The 20,647-nt window shown below is 39.9% G+C and overlaps 1 protein-coding gene across 2 annotated transcripts in view; it reads right to left on the bottom strand.

Moving 5' to 3' along the window:
- The window catches only part of Neto2 (neuropilin and tolloid like 2), a 73,294-nt gene extending 54,027 nt beyond the window's left edge, over positions 1 to 19,267 (bottom strand). Inside the window, exons 1-2 of one of the 2 annotated variants that reach the window (XM_047528283.1) lie at positions 18,898 to 19,267; positions 1,423 to 1,479 (exon numbers count right to left, since the gene is read on the bottom strand). In XM_047528283.1, coding sequence (XP_047384239.1) covers positions 1,423 to 1,479; positions 18,898 to 18,931 — 91 coding nt within the window. In that variant the 5' untranslated portion in view covers positions 18,932 to 19,267. The remainder of the gene's footprint in view (positions 1 to 1,422; positions 1,480 to 18,897) is intronic. The other variant, XM_047528282.1, reaches the window with a different exon arrangement.
- Positions 19,268 to 20,647: the final 1,380 nt, after the last annotated feature.

Raw genomic sequence — 20,647 nt, 5'->3', positions numbered from 1 at the left:
TTTTAAAAGACGGTAACAATACAAAATAAAACTTACATCTGAGAAAGAGAAAAGCAAATATATGAATAAAACAAGAATAAGGACATTAAGTGCATATTTATAAAATAAGAATGCATCCAAAATTAGAAGAAATGAAAACACTAGAAAGTTTTGGGTCAATCTGATCTGCTGCCTATGGTTGTGCATAAAAGTTTTACTGAATGTATCCGTGCCCATCATGTATGTATAGTCTATGGCTGCTTTCACACCACAGCAGATGAGCTGAGTAGGTGTGCCAGAGTCTGTATGGCCTGGAAAGACTTAAATACTTATTATCTGACTGTTTACAGAAAAAAGTCTCCTAATTCCTGGTCTAGAGAATAAAGTTGAGGAAGTCACCCAGCACGTGGAACAAAAAGACAGATGGAAGGAAAGAAAAACAGATGGAGAAAAATGACAACAAAACAGCCATAACTGAATAATGGAATTCCTAAAAAGAGAGAACAGAGAAAATGGAGGAGAGAAAATTTGAAAAATTTAATAAAACCCCCAAATTTTCTAAACCAAATGCAAAATTCATACTGAAAAAACTTGATGAGTAATTTATTATAAACCCTGAATACTGATTTAACCAGAGTATAACTATATTGAGAAGGGTGGTAAAAATGGAAAGTAAGAGAACATTGTGGATGGGGGTGGACAGTAGGTGTGTCAAAAGAGCTAAATTCTCATTTTCCGTGGTGAGAAATTAGTATCAAATGTCTAAAATTGAAATAATCAAGAAATAGAAGAATAGCATGTTATCTAAGGATATGAAAGAAAATACCAAAACAATCAGTACAAAAGTAGTTATTTCTATTAAGCAAGAAGGGGGTTGGGTAGGTTAGGAAGGGGGATGAATTTTTTCCTAATTATTTAGTATGACTTTGATATTTATCATGTACATGCATAACTGACAAAAATAAAGAACATTTAGGGTTATAAGGAAATGTATTCAACCCTGACATGAAATTCTGGCTCAAAAAAACACTCTATAAGTCCCCCCCCCCCCCCATACATCAGGACACTTAGAACAGGACCAAAGAGTTTCAAATAAGATACCGCTGGAAATGTTTCATTTGTTTATAATGTAACAAGGGATTTTAAATTTTTGCTTATTGATAAAGTATAAACCTCATTAAAATTGTGGACATAATCCAGTGTGCTAGGAGTTACTAGTGATGCCACAGAATTTTAACTTACCAGGAGAAGGTTTTTGTTGATGATTTACTCTAGTTAACGCATTATATCCAGTTAAATTGAGGCCGACAGGTTGACACAAAATCTTAGGTTACTGGAATATGCAGAAGGATTCTGGGAGTAGTACTCAAAATTTTCTGTCCTTTCAATTGAGCCATCCCACTGTTCTGAACAAGTAGTAAGTTATCACTGTAAGTACTTTACCTTGGGTCTTTTGGGCCACAGCGATCCCTTCCACTACAAGTATTGTTACCAACAACACTAGAGAAGTAACAGAAAAGTAAAGTTAAAAAATTGCATTTGTATGACATTTTACTAAGTCTACAAGGAAAATCATGATAATTCTTACTAATGTTCACTCTCAAGATTTTAAAGTGTTAAATGTTATGTTCTGAATTATTATTTGACCCTTAAGACAACCCAAGAAAAGTACAACTGATTTTGTACTCATTTATACAAGCCCTAATAGATGGTATTTATTTTTCAACTTGGTTTTCTTAAAAACAAACCAAAAAAACCCCAGCATTTTGTGTTTTGGAAACAACTATTCCTTTGTTAATCCTAACTATTCTTCCATTTACTATATATCATCTCTGAGTTTACATGCAATGTGGTTATGCCAGTGAAAGTTCACTTAAGATTATCTGACTTGTAAGGACATTCATAATACAGAAGTAAGTGAGCAGCAGTCTCCTAGGCATCAATTTTAACTGTTTTATAGATGTGAATTACAATGCTGCGCTTGTGTTCTGGACACACTTATAAACCAAAGGTTCCACCCCACCCCCATGCTGAACATGTCTGTGACTCAATCAGCAACACATAGAATTTTAACATTTTGAAAAACATTTTATCTTTATAAATGGTGCATTCTCCCTTTCAATTAAGACAATACTACCAGCCTGCCACAAACTGTGGTAATGGGTTATATTCAGTTAATAAGCATGTGTAGACAGTATCTACTGAAGAGCAGGTACTGAGGAAGCATAGCTGTGGAGAGAGACAATAGCAAGATGGCTACAAGTAAGGACCCTGGGAAACACATAAATCCAGGGTGGGGTTCAAGTTTTGCCTTGTACTAATTGTGCGGCCTTATTTGTAAAACTGGGATGATGTATAATACTGTAGTATCAACTTTACTGATGGTTATGAAGATTAAATGACAAGTGCATGTCTTCTGAGCCAGGCATTCTGCTAAATAAATGATAGATATTAAGACATATTAGCATCTGCATAGAGTTAATTATTGTCAAAGGTAATCTACAAGGTGAAAGGGGATTTAACAGGAGGGAGACAGAAAGCATAATGGAAGCAGAGAAGGGAACCCTTCATTCCAGTGGGGCTAAAAGAGAAAACAATGAGGAAAACTTCAGAAAAAGAAGGTATATTCTAGCTGGATCTTATGGGACTTGAGTCCAAGACACAAAGAAAGAAATGGATTAATTCCAAACAGAGGCATGAGTCTGACTGGGTGTTAGGGAGCTCTGAGCAGTATAATACTGTTAGCCTGTGAAAGGAAATGGTGGTATATAGCAGGTTAGAAAAAAGTGGGATGAGATCTGATTACAAAAAAATCTTGAATGTTATGCTAAAGAGTTTTGGACTTTTGATTTTATAATAAGAAACAACTGTAGGTTTTTAAACTAGTGAGTGACATGATAACATCTGACTTTCAGACCAATAATCCTGATGGCTGTGTGGAGTCTGAACTTATGAAGAGAAATGATTTAGGAAGCAAAGATGATGTGCTAAAGTGGTGGCAATAGAAGTAAAAGGAGTAGAAGATTAATGAGGTGATTCAGATGTAGAGTCAACTGCAACCAGAAACTCACAAGATATTAGGGGTGAGGGAAATGAAGGTACTAAAGAGTTTGCCAAGTGACTGGCAGATAGTTTTACCATTGCTAACTCAAAAGCATGTACTAAACATCAACTTAACCAAAGTCACCAATGTAAAAACAGTTCTTGCCATTCAGTTTACATCTAAAAAATCGAAGTATTGGACCTCTTCATCTTTGGTTTTTGCATCCTTGCTGACCTTCGTCTCTGCAACTTTGCCTCTTTCCCTTTGTTTGGTTAAAGATCTTATATTATGTAGAAACAATCCTTTCTTCAAACTATTCACAATTTGTGTACTATAATTGAGTAAGAGGAATGGGGTCTTGAAACATTTTATTTTAAACACAAGATTTATGAAAAAAAAATCCATAGTAATGTATATATTTGATAATTCAGCAAATAACACAAATATCAATTTATCTTGTTAGAGGATACTATCTCCCAAGGCATATCATTCAGATAACAAATGATCAAAATTTATGCTCAATATAGTTTTCCCTCCTGAATCAAAGGCACAACAGTTTTTCCACTTATATCAGTCTTTACACTTATAAATCAGTTTTAAAGAAAACAACCACAAAACTAGCATTCAAGGTAAGAAATACACAGAAACCAGGAGAGCAACTGTACAACTATGACAAAAAGATGTGTCAGAAAAATTAAAATACATGATCACCAATAAAAGTCTGTCTGTATAAAATAAGAGTCTTGAAATTTGTAAAGAACATAACAGCAAGGTAGAAGAATCATACTGAAAATACATTTGCAAGGCCAAAACCTATTATATTCTTTTATACTTTATTTAGAGGGCTGCTCACCATTTCTTTTTTTTCCCAAATAAAATTACTACCTATTCACAATTCAATCAAATGAGCTGTGCCATGGGATATAAAAACAACATATAAAGAATAGAGCAGATCTGTACAGCAATTTGGGATAGAAATATTTACTGGTACAGTACATAAATCATTCTAAATTCCACATCATACTAAACAGAATTTCCATATATGTGTAACAGAACTTTTGTACATTGCTTGAGTTATTATCAGATACATATTAAAACAAATTTCACTAATGTCAAACACCAGAATTCTTTAGTACCTGAAGCAGTTTTGTGCTTTGTTCTGTCTCTGGTCCCAATCATAAGTGACTGTTCCTCCTTCTTTGTACCAAAAGACAAATAATTTTTCAAATCCAGAAATATCTTACACTTTGAATTCAAACAGGAAAACATTAATTTTTTGAGGCAGAAATCTGTACCAAAATAAAAATTCTAAACTCTAACCATGCAAGTTGATTATGAAGAGAACTGTTTTTGATTTGATGCTCTGAAAAAGTAGTACCTACCACTTACGCTCTTACTTCTGGTTCTGCTGTTAATGTAGACTTGTAATATACCTGTGTCTGTGTACAGACCTCATTAAAGATGAAGTCACTTAGATGATAAAGACAGGTACTGACTGAGGTGTGAAACAAATCCTCAAAGCTATTTACTTTATCCCACCTCTTTTAAACCTGAATCACTGTCCTTTTGGCTCTAAACAGAGAATCTTGTCTCCTGTCCTTCCAGCTTAGCCCATTAAGTCCCAAGTTTTCAATTCTACAAATATTTCAATGGAATTGACAGAAGTGCATTAAAATAGGTTGCAAATAATGATCTACAACATATAGGTGATATTAATATTATTTTAATTAATATAATTATTACATATTATTAAGTATATTAAAGTTTTATAGGGGTTCTAAATCTGAGGCAATGGGGCAAAATGGGTTAAAGATCCTACTTTCCACTATAATAAAGTCAAAGTGACATTCTTATCACTGCTACTTAGTAGTGACAACTCTGGCCAATGCAATAAATACCATAAAGATGTAAAAATTATTACTTGTAAAAAGTGTTATTTAAAACTGCAGCCAGGAGAATTACTTGGAAAGTATATACCTACACTAAGGAAGACAAAGACTAAAATGAATAAGTAAATAAATGAACTGAATACAATGGAGAAGTAACATATTTCTGAATAGTAAAACAAAGTAGTAAAGGTCTAGTATGTCACACAGTTACTGATATTTTCATCAGAACTGTAGCTTTTTACTTTAATTTTTCTCTGATTCTCACATTGAAGGTCTTTTTATACTGGCCAAGGGGGGGGAAATTAGAAATTAAACACAGAAAAATAAAGCAATATATATTTATTGTAAAGCTACAGTGATTAAAACATGTAGCAATGGTATAGAAGAAACCAATGACTTCTAACAAACATATGTAGAACCCATTGTGTAGCAGGTAACAAGTCAGTTCCTGGGGGTAATAAACCAAACAGATTGGGTCCTTCCTCTCTAGTAGCTTATAGGTAAGGAAAAGAAATTGAAAAAAAAAAAAAGAAAGAAAAAGCTCAGAAACAGACAACTACACCCAAATATTCATGATGATATATGAGTTATTTGAAACCCTCAGTGAAAAGATGAAATGAACAAAGATTTGTGGTATAATATTATAATGACTTGGGAAAAAACAGAACCCTGTTTCAAGCTAAACACAAAATAACTGACAGGGTGTGTGTGTGTGTGTGTGTGTGTGTGTGAATCATGTATAATCTTTTGAGGGAAGAGTGCCTTTGTTTACTAAAGATAGAAACAAATTTTTTACATATTTTGTTAATATATATAATTACATGTTTATTTTATATATAACCAAAAAGGGGAAAATTATCATACCACAAGAAATATGTGCCAATACACAAAACCAAAGAAATTCAGTCTAATATTTAAAAAAGAACATTCTAGTGTCAATAGAAATCAACTGGGAAAGATTTTAAGACAAAAAGGGACACTTCGACAAGCATTTTGCAAATGGTACAGACTTGACCATAGGTACAAATCAAAAGTATGACCTGAAATAACAGAGGGGCTGGCTTATTAAGTTCCTGTTTAGGTTCCCACTTCAGTCTGCCATGTGAACAAGTAATGTCAGCATGCAGGAAGTGCTCAGTCCTAATTGGTTAAATCTGATTGCAGGTCACAGTTCATTGGTCAGTTCTGAGAGACATACTGGGACTTGCCAGAAGTTGTTTATCTTGGTAGTTTAAACAGGAACACACCCAGGGAAGAGTCAAAAAGTTCCATGTGTGGTTCATCCAGGAACAGAATGTGTCTAATCCCCAGTCAGTAAATGGCTACCCTGAGCCATTTTGAATTTGAGTCTAGTTAGCTGCTTAATATCTTTCATGGAAAATCAGCATTTTTCTAATTCACATTTCCCCCATTTGATTCAACTCATTAGCAGAAAGTGCTAATGATCTATTAAGACAGTTATGTCCCAACACAGCATCAGAATGGTTGGATATCTGCTCTAGGTCCAACTAGTCCTACATTGGGATCCTGGTGACTGGGTGGTGACCAGTTGAATCAGCTGGAGCTGTTTGCTCATGAAGGGCACCTATGTACTTGTTAAATCTGAATCAAAGTGTCTTGGGTTAAGTTGGTTCTGGTTTCTGGCTGGAGTGTATGTATCCAGAGTCTTGAAGGTGCTAATCCGATTCTGGTGGAGGTTTTTTGCAAGTATCTGCTAAAAGAGACTAAAATGACCTCAAAGAGAAGTCAAATGCTCAGTCCTAAATAAAAACTGCAGGGCAGAATGCCAGAGGGAACCACTATCAGAAGGTAGCCCCCTGAAAATATCTTAACCAGCTATGAGGAGGCTTTGAGAGGTCCTTTAGGGATTTGGCCAACTTTAAGATTGTGGAAGTTTCTGACTCGACCTAGTTAGAAGTATTTGGCCACATAAAACATTGTCTTGCAATAGCAAAGGCACCTCCCTGTGCGGCAAGGATATAACCTAACACAATACAACTATTCAGGACTATGTAACCAAGAGAATCCAAAGATTTTTGTTGAGCTTTAGAGGTCTGAACAATGAGATAAGTGATTAAATTAACAGCATAGGAAAGGTCTCTTCTCATGTATTCATTCCAAGAGGTGATAACTCCTAGCCAGGATCCTACTATTCTTCCAAGTCTAGCCCAACTGCCAGGATCAACCCTCCTGGTAAATCACACCCTTAGGAATGCCCACAGCTGTCATTTTCATAATCTGAGGGATTGTCATCAGGGTAATCATTGATAACAGAAAGAATCCCCTTCCCTCCAGTGTGTGTTTGGGTTGGGATAATTGTCTAATTGTAATAGGATAAAAGGCATGGCTGAATATCCAAAGAGGTAGGCAGTCAAGGTCTAAGGAGCTGTTCTGGTAGCCACAGATGAAAATAAACAGGGGCATAAAGGATTCATGAAACGTTTTGGAGGTTAAGAGAACTGTTAATGGGAAAGGAGGTGAGAGAGTAATACCAGTTGTCCATAAGAGGAAGAGACCAAGGCAGGGCAAAATGATTCATTTGGCAGTAACAGAAGGAAGTAGGTTTTTCACTTGATGTATCCATCTTGCAAGATTCATGTTGTTGACAAAGAGGTGTTCAGGCTTTATGAGTAGCACTTATGCAGTTTTGATTAAGATACAAAGTTAAAAGTTAGAGGCAGTTGTGATATTTTCAGAGGGTGAGGTTGGTATATATTTTGGGGGAACTTACAATGTGAGGGTAGGGGTGGGCAGTAAATCAGAAGCAGGGAACAACAGCTCTTGACAAGTAGATTTGTACCTAAAAGGTGGGTTACTGATATCAAGGCTTTAGTAAGGATATGGTGGTAAACCCAACATTTTGTCAGGTTTCCAGTCATGGACAAGACCTGGGAGTATAAAATGATTTCCCCCCTTTTTCTCTCTCTTATCTTATGTCTCTAGAGGGCAACAGGAATGGCTAGGATAGCCAGGACAACAACAGAAATCATTAGATTTAAATGGGGGACTAGTGAATGGGGAAGATGTAAGGATCAAGGAGGTATCAGAGGTTGTTAGGAAATTTTTCTTTTTCCTTTTTAAATATGTTTTTAGTTGTAGATGGACACAATACCTTTATTTTATTTATGTTGTGCTGAGGATCGAACCTAGTGCCTCACACATGTGAGGTGAGCAATCTACTACTGAGCCACAACCCTAACCCCAGGAATTTTTCTAAGAGTTGGTCAAATCGGCCTAGGTAATGAGGATCTTCAGAGACAAGTTTTAGCAAAAGAGTAATTAAAAGAACTAGGTTGGGGGGCAGTAGTGAATTGATAAGTAAAGACATACCAGTGTTCAGGGACAACAGAAGATGAAAAAAATAGCAACGAGGGAAAGTAGGGCAAAGAAAATACCCAAGATTTCAACTGACTGCAGGTTCATTTTGAGGTTACACTGGACTGGTCCCAATTCTTGGGTGAAGCTATCTACTTCTGTCATGTTTCTTGTCATTTGAGAGCTTATGACAGGTTATGGTGCAAGTGGATGCTGTTACTAAGGCAAGCCTCTTGGGACAGAGTACACAAAAGCATTCACATATCAAAGTAAAGTTGAACCACAATGGAAGGAGACAATAGTTAAGTCAGTCTAAGAATTTGAGAGAAGTAGGTGGGGCTTTTGGTATACCCTTGGGGAAGGAATGTCCAGGTATATTGTCAGTCCTTCCAGGTAAAGATGAAGAGGTACTGGATATTGGGGTGTAAAGGTATACTGAAGAAAGCAATGCAGAGGTCAATAGCTTTAAAGTATCTGCTCTCAGGGGAACATTGCACAACGAGGTCTGAGGGTTGGGGACTACTGAGTATTGAGAAGTAACTATGTTAATGGCTCTGAGATCCTACACAACTCTTCATCCTTCTCCATTAGGTTTGTGGACAGGTAGGGTGAGAATACTGTAAGGATTGGTGTAGGACACAAGTTTCTTATGTACAGAGCCATATATGGGGGGCTGGATGACAGCCACGGGATTTAGGGTACACTGCTTGATAGCAAGTAGAGGCTTATGATGCACTTGGATTTTGATTGGAAGTGCTGAATGGATATGACTGATATCAGTATTGGAAGATAACCAGGGGCTATTGGGCAATTCCTGGAAGGCAAGAAGGGGAGGATTGGTAGGGTAGATGGTTCTACCTCAGTAGATACTGTAAGATAAGTTAAGGACTTTTTGGTGGGGGTTAATTCTAGTATCATTTCCCCCTTTTGGAAAAAAGAGACATAGGTTTGATATACTCCCAGAAAATCCCTCCTGTAAAGGTGTATGGGGGTGGATGGGATGAGTAAGAAGCAGTGACTTCCTGAGACAGTGACTGATAACAGACAGATGTGAGCAGTGGGAACATGATGTTAAGGGGATAATTCTATAAACTGGGCCCATGGTGCTGACTCCCACATGCTTTCTTTTAAAAAGCAATTGACCTGTGGCCTTGTCCTAGATTAAGTCAACAGGATGTGACTGTTCCTCAGCAAACCTGTTATCTGCAAGAGAAACAAAGGCCCAAAGACTCCTTCCTGCCCATAAGAACTCAAGTTACCCTGAAAGGGGGGGCGGGGGCTTTTGTGACCTTTATACAGACCAGATTCTAAAACTTTGGGAGACAGACCAATTAAAAACAAAGCCCCACAACCATAAAATCTTTTTTTTTTTTTTTTTTTTTTTGGCGGTGCTGGGGATTGAACTCAGACCTTGTACTTGCAAGGCAAGCACTCTATCAACTGAGTTATCTCCCCAGCCCCCATAAAATCTTTAAGAACAAGTTCCAATCAGAACTGGTTAGAACAGGTCAAGATGACTTAGTTGCCTTGGCTCTTCAGCATGTCATTATAATAGTAAAATCTCCCCTCCAAGGGTTAAGACTATATGCAGTGGGGGCTTGAATGTCTCATGCAATCCTGCTGTCAATCAGAAGTCAAGAGGTAGACCCTAGGAGGGACTCTCTGGAAACTTACCTAGGACCCCCAATAAAATAGAAGAGCAAGTTGGGGTGCGGTGGTGCATGGCTGTAATCCCAGCGGCTCTGGAGCCAGCCTCGGCAACTTAGGAAGGCACTAAGCAACTCAGTGAGACCCTGTCTCTAAATAAAACACAAAATAGTGCTGGGGATGTGGATCAGTGGTCAAGTGCCCCTGAGTTCAATCTCCAGTACCTACCTCCCCAAAAAAGGACAGGAGGGGCATGCTCTACAGGTCACTTTGAGAGGGCCCACTCTCTCCCTTCCTCACTTGAGTGTTTCCTTTTCTCCTTTCCTATCTCTTCTAATAACCTTATGCCTGCTATTTTGTGCAACTCCTGTGAAATACTACCAGCACTGCTGCAAGAACTGGTGACCAATGACATCTGCAGTTGCTTTGGCTCTGTGGATGGCCTTACTCTGTTACAAGGCCTAAATGGAAAGAAAAGACTACAAAGTTTTGGGAACTATCATAGGTTGGTTAGCAACTCCAATCACCTGGAAGAATTCTAGGGAGGGGACATGAAAGCATGTCAAACTTGAGGATGGATAGAGTAACCCCAGGTGTCAACACAGCTCTGGCTGGTTCATACCCAATTTAAATATTTAATCCCCCTAGTTCATTGGTTTTAAGGAGAGGAAATGTCCCCAGAACATCCTTAGTTTTGCCTGGAGGAGGTAAAATAGCTTTGTCACGGTTTAAGTGTACCTGGTGTTTATATTTGAGGTGATTCTTTTAAAAACAGCCCATGTGCTTATGAAAAAAACCAGGCCTTTTGATTTGAGTTCTGAGGGCAGCTAGAGTGTCCCTCTTCAATTGTTGTTAAGGCAACATTAGTTTGGGCATTAAGGAGCATTAGTTTGGCATATTTCTTCTAAGAATCTAAGGCTTGAGTGACTGCAATTTTAATCCTTTTCTAGAGCTTTTGGTTGGTTAAGGATGCTATTTCATAGAGATATTCTGCTGCCCAAATGAGATCATGTCGTTGACTATGGTGCTGAAGGCAACAAAGTCTCATCTCAATTCCTTAATTCCTGAATTTTGCTGAAAGGTTTGTTCCAACCTATCTAGGTAATCAAGGGTACATTCATCTTTCTTTTGGTTATAGAGTTACATGGCTTTTGAAGCTTTTAGTATGCTAGCTGCTTTTTGTGCCTTAACAAATCCTAGGGCACCAGCTAGCTTAAAACCATCAAGGGGATTTCTTACTCTGAAGTTAGCATTCATACCCGGGCCAATGCATTTCCTGTAAGTATGTAAGTAAGTTCGTAAAGACCTGAAAATTCAGGTTGGTAAGTGCTAATAATGATTAGGTAAAATTCTAACTTGAATTAAAAAGAACCGGCTTTGGAATTTGGGAAATCCTTAACAATGACTAATATTTTTTATTTAGTCCAAGGAGTATGGCAATCTATTTCCATTTCCTGTCATTTGGACCTCAAGGGCACTATTAGAGAAGGGCAGGATGATGAGAAAAAGGAGCCAGATGTGAGGAGAGGAAAATGGGAGCTTGGAGATCTGGAGTAGGGAGAAAAGTGAAGGGTAGAGAGGAGGAGAGGAGAAGCACCAGATGGTGGACAAGGAGAAATGGTGGCAGCATGTGCTGCAGAAGCATTGGTAGGTTTAGCTCTGTTACTGCAAGTGCTAGTTTTTCTAATTTGTTGAGTTTGAGATTTAGTTTGGAATTCTTACCTTTAAGGGAAGCAGAATGTCTCTCAGAGGTTTGGTATTTTACTGGTTCTACCTGTTGTGCACACAAATATCAAGTTTTGGAATTTAAAAAAACCCTTTTTGGCCAATCAAGTTTTAGATCATCCTAGGTTACATGGGTCCAGAAACTTAACCAATTACAGTTCCCTGAATCATAATTTTTAGTTATGAAAGAAGCTGGATAGTCTGGTGGTAACTGATTAGCTCCGTGCAACTTGACAATTATGGGAGTCTCCATAATTGTAACATATATGGAATGAGTCCAGAGACCTAAATGAGGGAGTGCCTTCCTATTTGGAATAGTCTCTGAGACCTCTCTACCTGGAGCATTGGAGGTCTGGATCCAAGAGGACTCTTCAGATGTGCCCAGGCACCATCACAGAGACAACAGAGCTCGGTGCTCTTGCAGAAGCCCAGCTATTGGTCTAGGACAGTGCCAAGAAGAACTGGGAAGGTTCCTTTGGATCCAACTTCTGACACCAAAGAATGTCAACAAAAACTCACCAGGAAAGACTTTAAGACAAAAAAGGAGGCTTTATTTCAACAAACAGTTTGCAAATTTTGGGTAAAAGTGTCTTTAGTTCAAATCCAAAGTGTGACTCATAGGAACAAAGAGAGGGGCTGGCTTATATAAAAGTTCCTAAGTTCCCACTCCAGTCCACCATGTAAACAAGAAATGCCAGCATGAAATGCTCAGCCCTGAATAGTTGTTATTTATTTATTTAATGGTGGTTATTTAAATATGACTGCAGGTCACAGCTCATTGGTCAGGTCTGGGTGGCAAAATGGAACTTTCCAGAGGCTATTTACCTTAACGGTTTAAACAGGAATATATCCAAGAAAGGGTCCAAAAGTTCAGATTGTGGTTCTTCCAGGAATAGAGAATGTGTGTGACCCCCAATTAGCAAATGGCTATCAAGTTCCACTCTGAATTTAGGTATAGTCAGTCACTTAGAATCCTCCTTTGATATTCAGTTTTTCTCAAAGTTCATGCTACTATTGATCTGGCTATAAAAAACTTATATGTTCACATTCTGCCACAGGATTGTAAACTGGCAAAACTTTTTAAAGGTTAATTTGGTAATATGTATTAAGGCTTCAAAATATGCAAATTCTACCCAGTAATTCTACTTCTAGGTTTGGAAATGGAATTATGTGGACAGTGGTTTGCATTTTCCTTTTTTTTGGTGTGTGTGTGTGGTGCTGGACATTGTACAAGCTAGGCAGTTGTTCCATCACTGAGCTCCATTCCTACAGTGCTTTTCCAACTTTTGTACTTATCATGATCACTTTGAAGGCTCAAGAAATAACAGATGGGTGGGGTAAGGGCATGTTCATACTTTCAGATAATTCTAACCTAACAGGCCTAGAGCAGGGTTTAAGAATCTGCATTTTAACTAAATCTCTAGTGAAGCTGTAGGACCCAGAACCAAACTTTGAGGACCACTGCAATAGGATAAGGACAGTCCTACAAACACTTGTTTCTGGTGATGTGCACTTGCCACGGACATCTTTTTGCATCTACAAATTACCTTTACACTGTCTAAAACTTACTTTCTCTAGGAACCGTTTCCAGATTAATTTTATTTGATAGTATTCATGATTTTCACTTCTGTGACTGTTTACCAGCTCTAAGTCTGGTTTTGTTACTTTCATTTATTGTGCACCTGGCTATAATGTTAGCATTAGAACTAGCCTAATAAAAATCCTCAACTAACATTTTAAACAAGATAGAAGTCTAAACAACATTTAAACAAACTAGAGATAAGCGGTCAAGTGAAGGCTACATTATTACCAGGCACTGAAATTCCTTCTATCTTATTATTCAGTTGTGTGTGACTTTCATTTCCAAGGCCAGTTTATGACTCAACATGGATGCTGGAGTGCCGGTCATTATAACCTTCTTTATAGTTACCATGCCTGCATCCTTATTGGCAAGAATGGAGACATAAGGCATTCCTCTTCTCTGGAAAACACTTGTCCAGAATCTACAATTATCTAAAGATAAAAAGTTTAAAAAACAAAGGAATACTTCCGGTAAGTTGCATGCACTATTTTCTATTTACATCTAAATGGTTACACATAGTCACATGGCCTGAAACCCTAAGGAAAGCTGGGAAGTAGTCTTATTTATTTTGACCATTGTGTACTTAACCAAAAATCAGAAAACAAGTGAAGAAGAGTAAAGTGGTATTTGGAGACAACCAGAAGTTTCTGCCACACTTCTCTAAGCCTACTGTGTAGAGAATAGCCAGTTACCTTTTCAAAATATACATCAGATCACTTCACAGCCTTTCATAAAATCTTGCAATGGAGTCCCATTAAATTCAGAATGAATCCCCTCTAACTCTGGTTTCTGAGGTCCTAAGTGATCTGGTACCCAACTACCTGATATGCCTACTGCTACCTATGGCTGCATAGGCCTGCCCATTACTTCAATATACCAAGTTAACTATGGCCTTCGGGACTAAGCTACGCTTTCAGTCCAGAATCAGTCTTTGCATGACTGACTGCTTCGTTTCGTTCAGTTCTCGTGAGGCCTTCCCAATTTCTTTTTGGGTACTAGGGATTGAACTCAGGGGTATTTGACCACTAAGCCACATCCCCAGCCCTATTTTGTATTTTATTTAGAGATAGGGTCTCAATGAGTTGCTTAGTGCCTTGCTTTTGCTGAGGCAGCTTTGAACTTGTGATCCTCTTGCCTCAGAGGCTTCCCCAATTTCTAAAAAAGCCCTACATTTTTTCCAACTTACTTTATTTTCATTATTACTTATACTACCTGGTATTTTGAGGGCTTATTATCATCTCTTCTTACTAGAAGAAGAGGTCTTATCTGTCTCAATTCACTGATGCATCTCTAGTGCCTAGAAAACTGCCTGCCCCACCACAGCACACTGTATAAATTAGACGAATACATGAAGTGACTAAGCATGATCCTGTTTATATACAGTACAGAGAGCCCTGTGCCAAGTGATGAATATACATATCAGCTTAACAATAGCTACATATATGACTTGGTTTTTTTAATGTGAGCATAAATCAGGGGATGAGAAAAGAATTGAGGTTTTTCTCCCTTTTTTTCAGATACCTAGCCCTTACTCTTATTTTTCTCAACCTGGTTCCATTTACCTTGTTAGTAATTAAATATACCTCTAAGCCTTCCTGTTTTAAGCATCTAAGTGGTAAACATAAGGTTTATTAAATCTAACACAAGATGACAGAGTGCAACAACCACCTAACTGGTCTCCCTGCTCATTAGTATTTTCTATAATGAAAGCAGAATGGAGTGCAATTAGAGTCCACATACTACTTGACATAGTAGTTAATTTGTTTTTGAAAAACTACAAAGCACAAAAGTGCCCCAAAATAACCAGACTCAATCTTATTTCACTAGTTAAGAAAAAAGATGGATGGTGAACCTTAGGATCACTCCAGTTTACATATGCTAATCACATTGCCAATCACTTTTCTAAAAATGAGTAACTGTAGCAGAAGTGTTTTTTATATTTTCTACAGAATTTCACAAACTTTTTGTTGGTAAAAATGCTCTGAGATGGCAGTTTTGTATGCTCTACTTTGATTAAAGGAGTCCCTTTCAATATCCACAGCAATTGTCATTAAGTTTTAACATGATCAGGTTATGTCTGAAAGAGGACTTGATATCTTCTTGTGCTGTAATTTCCAATATATTACTCTATACAAATTTAAATGAATACATTTTAATGTCATTGATTAGAAAAAAAATGAACTTTCAGATTAGCATACTGCCATCTGTAATTTTGTATACAATATAACAAATATAAGGAAAATTCACCCAGAGGTTGGAGGTGATTAAAGAGAGCAAGGCCTCCTACCAATTATAGCAACCTTGCTCTTATCTGTTCTTGTTTTGAGGTACTTTCTTATAAAAGAAACTTTGAAGGAGTTTTATTATTAAGGGAAGTTTGCAAAACCCTGAAGTAGATCACCTCTCAGGATCCTCTTTTCTAACTGAAAGGACATAACAATCAGGATCTCAAAGTGTTGCAGGGACACATTTTTTAACATCAATAATTACTCTGCAGGAGCATAAACAGAAAAATGTAGGAGACTGTGTTGAATAGGTAGTACCAAAAGAAGAACTTAGATTGTTGTTTTAAAACTGTAGATATGGACTTTTATCATTTGTAGTCTATCATTTTCCTTTCTTAGTCCCAAAAAAGAACTGAAAGTAATTTTGATTTGAGATTGCTTTGTAACGCATACATATTTTCCTAAAAGAAGAATTTGGTTTCAAAATGTAAACTAGCTTCTAGTTGAAGATTTATTATAATAAAATCACTGTTTAATAAGACTTTTTAATTGACAATGTTAAAACAGTTTTTTCAACCCCTTGGGGGAAAAGCTGAGAAGTTATTTTTTAAAAAGGCAGTGTTAAAAAAAAAAAAAACTTTACTATTCAAGGATCCTTTCAGTATCATAGTTATTTTTGCATAGTTAGTTCATGTTCTTTGATGAGGCCAAGACTGAAGAACAGGAGTTAAAACAGCCTTAGATAAGATTTTTAAAAGGTAGTACCAAGGGATCTTTGTGCTGTTACATCATAAATTTAACCACAATTTATATACTTTGAATATCACTGAGTATAATAGAATTCTGCAGCAAGTGTGCAGCATAAGAACGCACACAAAAATACAGGTTTACAATCTCCATTTAAGGTTTTTGTAGGCGTACAGACAGGTTAATTCAAATTTTGTAAGACCCAGAGTGGTAATGAACAGCTAAAAGTATATTATTCATTTTCAATAATACTGTAAATGGAGGGCTTTAAAGAAAACCTTTTGTACTCACTGATGAAAGCAAAACAAAAAGAATCAATGGTATCTTAAAAAACTAAAATTCTACTTAAAATCTCACATTATGGTTGTTTTAGTAGAAACTGATGATAATACTCCAAACAAGACTTTTGGTAGATAGTATCTATAATTATGCAAGTGTTTAATAGTTACTTCAGATAATAATCTCTTTGCTGTTGATGCAATCCACTTTACAGGATACTTTTTCATGCTTTGGAACACTTAATGAATAGTAGCAACTGGGAAAAACCAATTTGTTTTTAAAAGTCAACTTTTTAAATTAAAAATATTAATAAATAGATAGTACACACATTGGGTTAAAAAAAAATCAAGCCACATAAATGGTTTTGCAGTTAAATGCAAGTCCTTCCTTCACTCTTGTCTTTCAGTACTCCAGATTCCTTCCTCGGGATCAATTTTTGTTAACAATTTTTAAAAATCTTTCCAAACCAATTTCCAGCATTTACATGCACATACCACAGAAGACTTAAAAATAGTTTGTCTTCTTTCTAGTAAGCTTAAAACAAAAATTTAGCTTGAGCTTTAAAAACATTCTAGCATGTAAAAATAGTGTAGGTTGAGTAACATTATAAAAAAAGCCAGATACTATATTGTTTTCACTGTAGCGCTGCCATCACCACAGAAACCTTTCCTGAAAGGTGCAATAACTAAATGCTTCGCGGTAGCCAGAGAGGGCAGTGTGTACCAACTGCAAACGCAAAGGCATATTAGCTGCAAACCCCCTCACCATTGGAGGAGCAGCTATGGTAATGAGATTGCCCAAACCAGATATCAGTTTTGCAAGTTCTGCAGGTAAAGCTGTGTAAACAAAACCGTGTGATTTCTTCTGGGTGTGGGTGAGGAGAGGATACTGTCAGAATCGACCGTTAATGATGCCGATTACCTTAACAAGGTGTATGCACAGTCAAAACGATGACAAGAAAATTCAGCCCAAGCAGCACTGTTAGATAGCCTACTGTGCATGTGGTTTATTATTAAAAAAAAAAATCTTAACTTCCAAGTAATGACTTTATAAATCAGGAGTTTACAGATAACTACAAAATTTCAGAATTGTTTCTTATTGTAATATAATAAAGGACTCACTAAGAATTTATGGACTGTGAAATAAATACTCGCCAATTGGAAAAGTCCTAGGTTTCCTTAAGTACAAGCTGAAAATATAAATATATATTTGGGTAGTTAAATGTTTTAAATTAAATAAATGAAATCTCAAGAATTTAGGACTTTTCGTCCAATTAAACGTTAAGTTTGTCCAAAACGTTGTTTGTCCAATTCAAATTGGAAGATTACAGCAAACTTTCCAATAAAACAAATTTGGAAAAAAAAGTGTTAATATGGAGTAAGAAAAAACCAAAAATTTGTCACTGTATGAATATTAAGATAGTAAAAATCTAAACATGCCTTTAACTTTCCCCTCAATATAAAAAGGTTTTTCTCTAACAACTGCAAGAATTCAGATGTTCCATTCTCAATTAAACAGGGGGAGGGGGAGTCCTTTCCTGAGTTTTGATGGTGTTTTCCCTGAGAACTGATGAAAGATTTATTTATTTCGAGTTTCAGAAGCAACTTTGTACCGCAATCTAGATTATGTATATAATTTTTTCCCTAAAATAATACCTCCCGGGAAATGCAAATCCGCTAGAGTATGTTTCAGAGCTTTGTGCACTTCGTAAGCCGACTGTTCTCCGTGCAACAAATAAGAAGCAAACACCAGGGAGGGTATTTTGAGATCTACAGGAAGGAGCCGGAGGAGTGACGTTCCGGGGAGCAGCGCGTCCGGGGAAGAGCCCCGGGCATAGCCCCAAGCAGCCGCGCTCCTCCGGGGGCTGAACTAAGTCGGGTCAGCGGTGCCCGCACGCCGCCCCCGGAGCCCGCAGTGGTGCCGCAGCCTCCGCGGCCGCAGCAGGTGGGACCCGGTCGGTCAGGCTGCCCGTTCCGTCCCCCGCCACCGCGAGGTACGGACGCCGCCGGGCTTTTCGAAAAACGCTCCGCGACGTCTCGGATCCGGCTTTTATTGTTTGCGTGGAATTACTTTTTGCTATTACGTTTTGAGGAAGACCGGCCTTCGCTCCATTGATAACGAGCCCACAACTTTGCAAAGCGATGTGCGAAATTCTCCGTTAGAGGCGCGAGGGCACAGATCGGAGGGCCCCGCCGCGCCACCGAAGCGCCTCCCCGGCCACCGCTTCCCGATTCTACCCCACCAGAGCCTGCCAGGCACGCAAGGGCTGGAGAGGAGGCGCACCGGGAAAGCTCCTGCTCCGGGCAGGACGCGAGAGCTCCGCGGTCCGCTCCGAGCCGCCGCGAGCGCCGCCAGACAAAGAGGCGCGTCGGGGTGCCAGGCGCGGGGAAGGGACGCGAAGAGGCGGGCGGGTCGCGCGCCGGCCTCAGCCCCCAGGGGGCGCCGTCCACGGCCCCGGGCGCTTACCTTTGAGGACCGAACAGAGCTGCTCCAGGGCCATGTTCCCGAGCGGCCCGGCGCTTCTGGAGGGGCTGAGTGGGCCGAGGCGGAGGCAGAGGCGCAGGACTTACGGCCCGGCGTGATGACAGACCCACTCCGTCCCCATCGTCAGTCACAGGGCTGCCTCCCCACGGAGCACGGCTCAGGTCCTGCGGGCCCGCATGCCCGAGCCCCCCGGCGGGCTCCCGCGCTGCCCGAGCCCCCCGACGGGCGCCTCCTCCTGCTCCACGGCGCTCGGTCCCATCGACCGCCTGGGAGCTGAGGAGCGCTAACGCGCGGCGCGGGACAATACGGCCGCTCCACCCGCAGCCGCGGCGCGGGATCCACTGAAGTGGCGGGCGCGGGGCGCCCAGGCTCATTTAAGCAGCGAGCGCGAGCGCCGCGTGCCGGCCGCGCCGCCTGTGCGCATGTGCCCGCCCCCTCCCCCGCCCGCGTGCCCCTCGCGCCCCTCCCTGCCGATCGCCTCGCGAGCCTGCCCGCGGCCTCGCGCCCTGGGATGGCGTCGCGCTCTGCCGGGGACCGTTGGGGTGGGGGCGGAGTGTGGGCGGGGCCAGGCGGGCCCGGCCGCCGCCTGGCTGGGGCTGGGGCTGGTGCTGGGGCTGGGGCTGGACCCCGACTCCAGTGGGCGGGCGCCGAGGGTCAGCCCAGCCCATCCTCCGCCGCCGCAGAGCGCCCGGGGTGAGCGGATCGAGTCCTGGGTGTCTCTCGCCCCCGCCCACCTGCCGGGTCTTCTTCCGCCCTCCTAGGCTCCCAGCCCTTGGGTCCCCTAGGACCTCAGTTCAAGGTGAAAACTTTACTCAGCCCTGCTGGACCACCTGCCCGGGTCGGGGAGGCGCGGTCCGGGCAGAGGGGGCCGGAGGCTCTCACAGCCCTTAGCGCCAGGTGAGTTAAGCGAACCGACGGTGATGATTACTGACAGTTCCTGAACGCTTACTAGGTTGCCGGCACAGCACCACGCACTTTCCATATCCACACTTTAAATCTTCCCACCCTTTCGAGGATGGGAAGATCAAGACCAGAGAGGTTAAGCCATTTGTCCAGAGCCAGTGAGTGAGGAAGGCAGGACTGTAAATCCTGGGTTTCTGCCTCCTCCATCATGCCCTCTTACTGAGCCCTGCTGATGGGTCGGTTAACTTCGCTGATAAAAATCTCCAGATTTGCCAAGGACTGCGTCGTTTGTGGTGTTATCCTGTTTTATTTTCTCCATAGCACTTATGCTCTGAAATTACCTTGCTTGTTGACTTATCACCTGTATCTCACTAACCCCTATCCCATTAAAATAGAAGATTGAGGGCAGGGAGGCTATGTTCCTTATTTTACTCAACACATACTTATTGGGGAGAAAACAACAATTGGTGCTGGGGAAACAACCTTGATTAAGACCCTGCCATAATAAGTAGATTGTTTGTGCCTGTATCTGACACACAGTAGCACCTCTCTAAATGTTGGTCTAGCAAATTATCACCAAGGACAAGGACTGAAAGAAATATTCTGAGATTGTCAAACGCTTCACCCTTGTGTCCCTCCAAGAAAGGCACAAAAGTGCAAGTAATTCACAAGATTTACAAGTGAAAACACACTCAACAAATTAATATGAAGATGCTTGGCCCTTTGCTGTGTGCTGTGTGTGGGTTTTTATAAGCTGTGTCTAAGTTTGGGTTTCTAAGGACAATCACAGTTAAGATTGTTAAGATACAAGAACCAAATAGTAAATAAA

This window comes from Sciurus carolinensis, chromosome 16 (genome assembly GCF_902686445.1).
Source record: "Sciurus carolinensis chromosome 16, mSciCar1.2, whole genome shotgun sequence".
Lineage (NCBI taxonomy): Eukaryota > Metazoa > Chordata > Mammalia > Rodentia > Sciuridae > Sciurus > Sciurus carolinensis.
The sequence above is the reverse complement of the archived record's forward strand: the minus strand, read 5'-3'. Positions and strand labels throughout refer to the sequence as shown.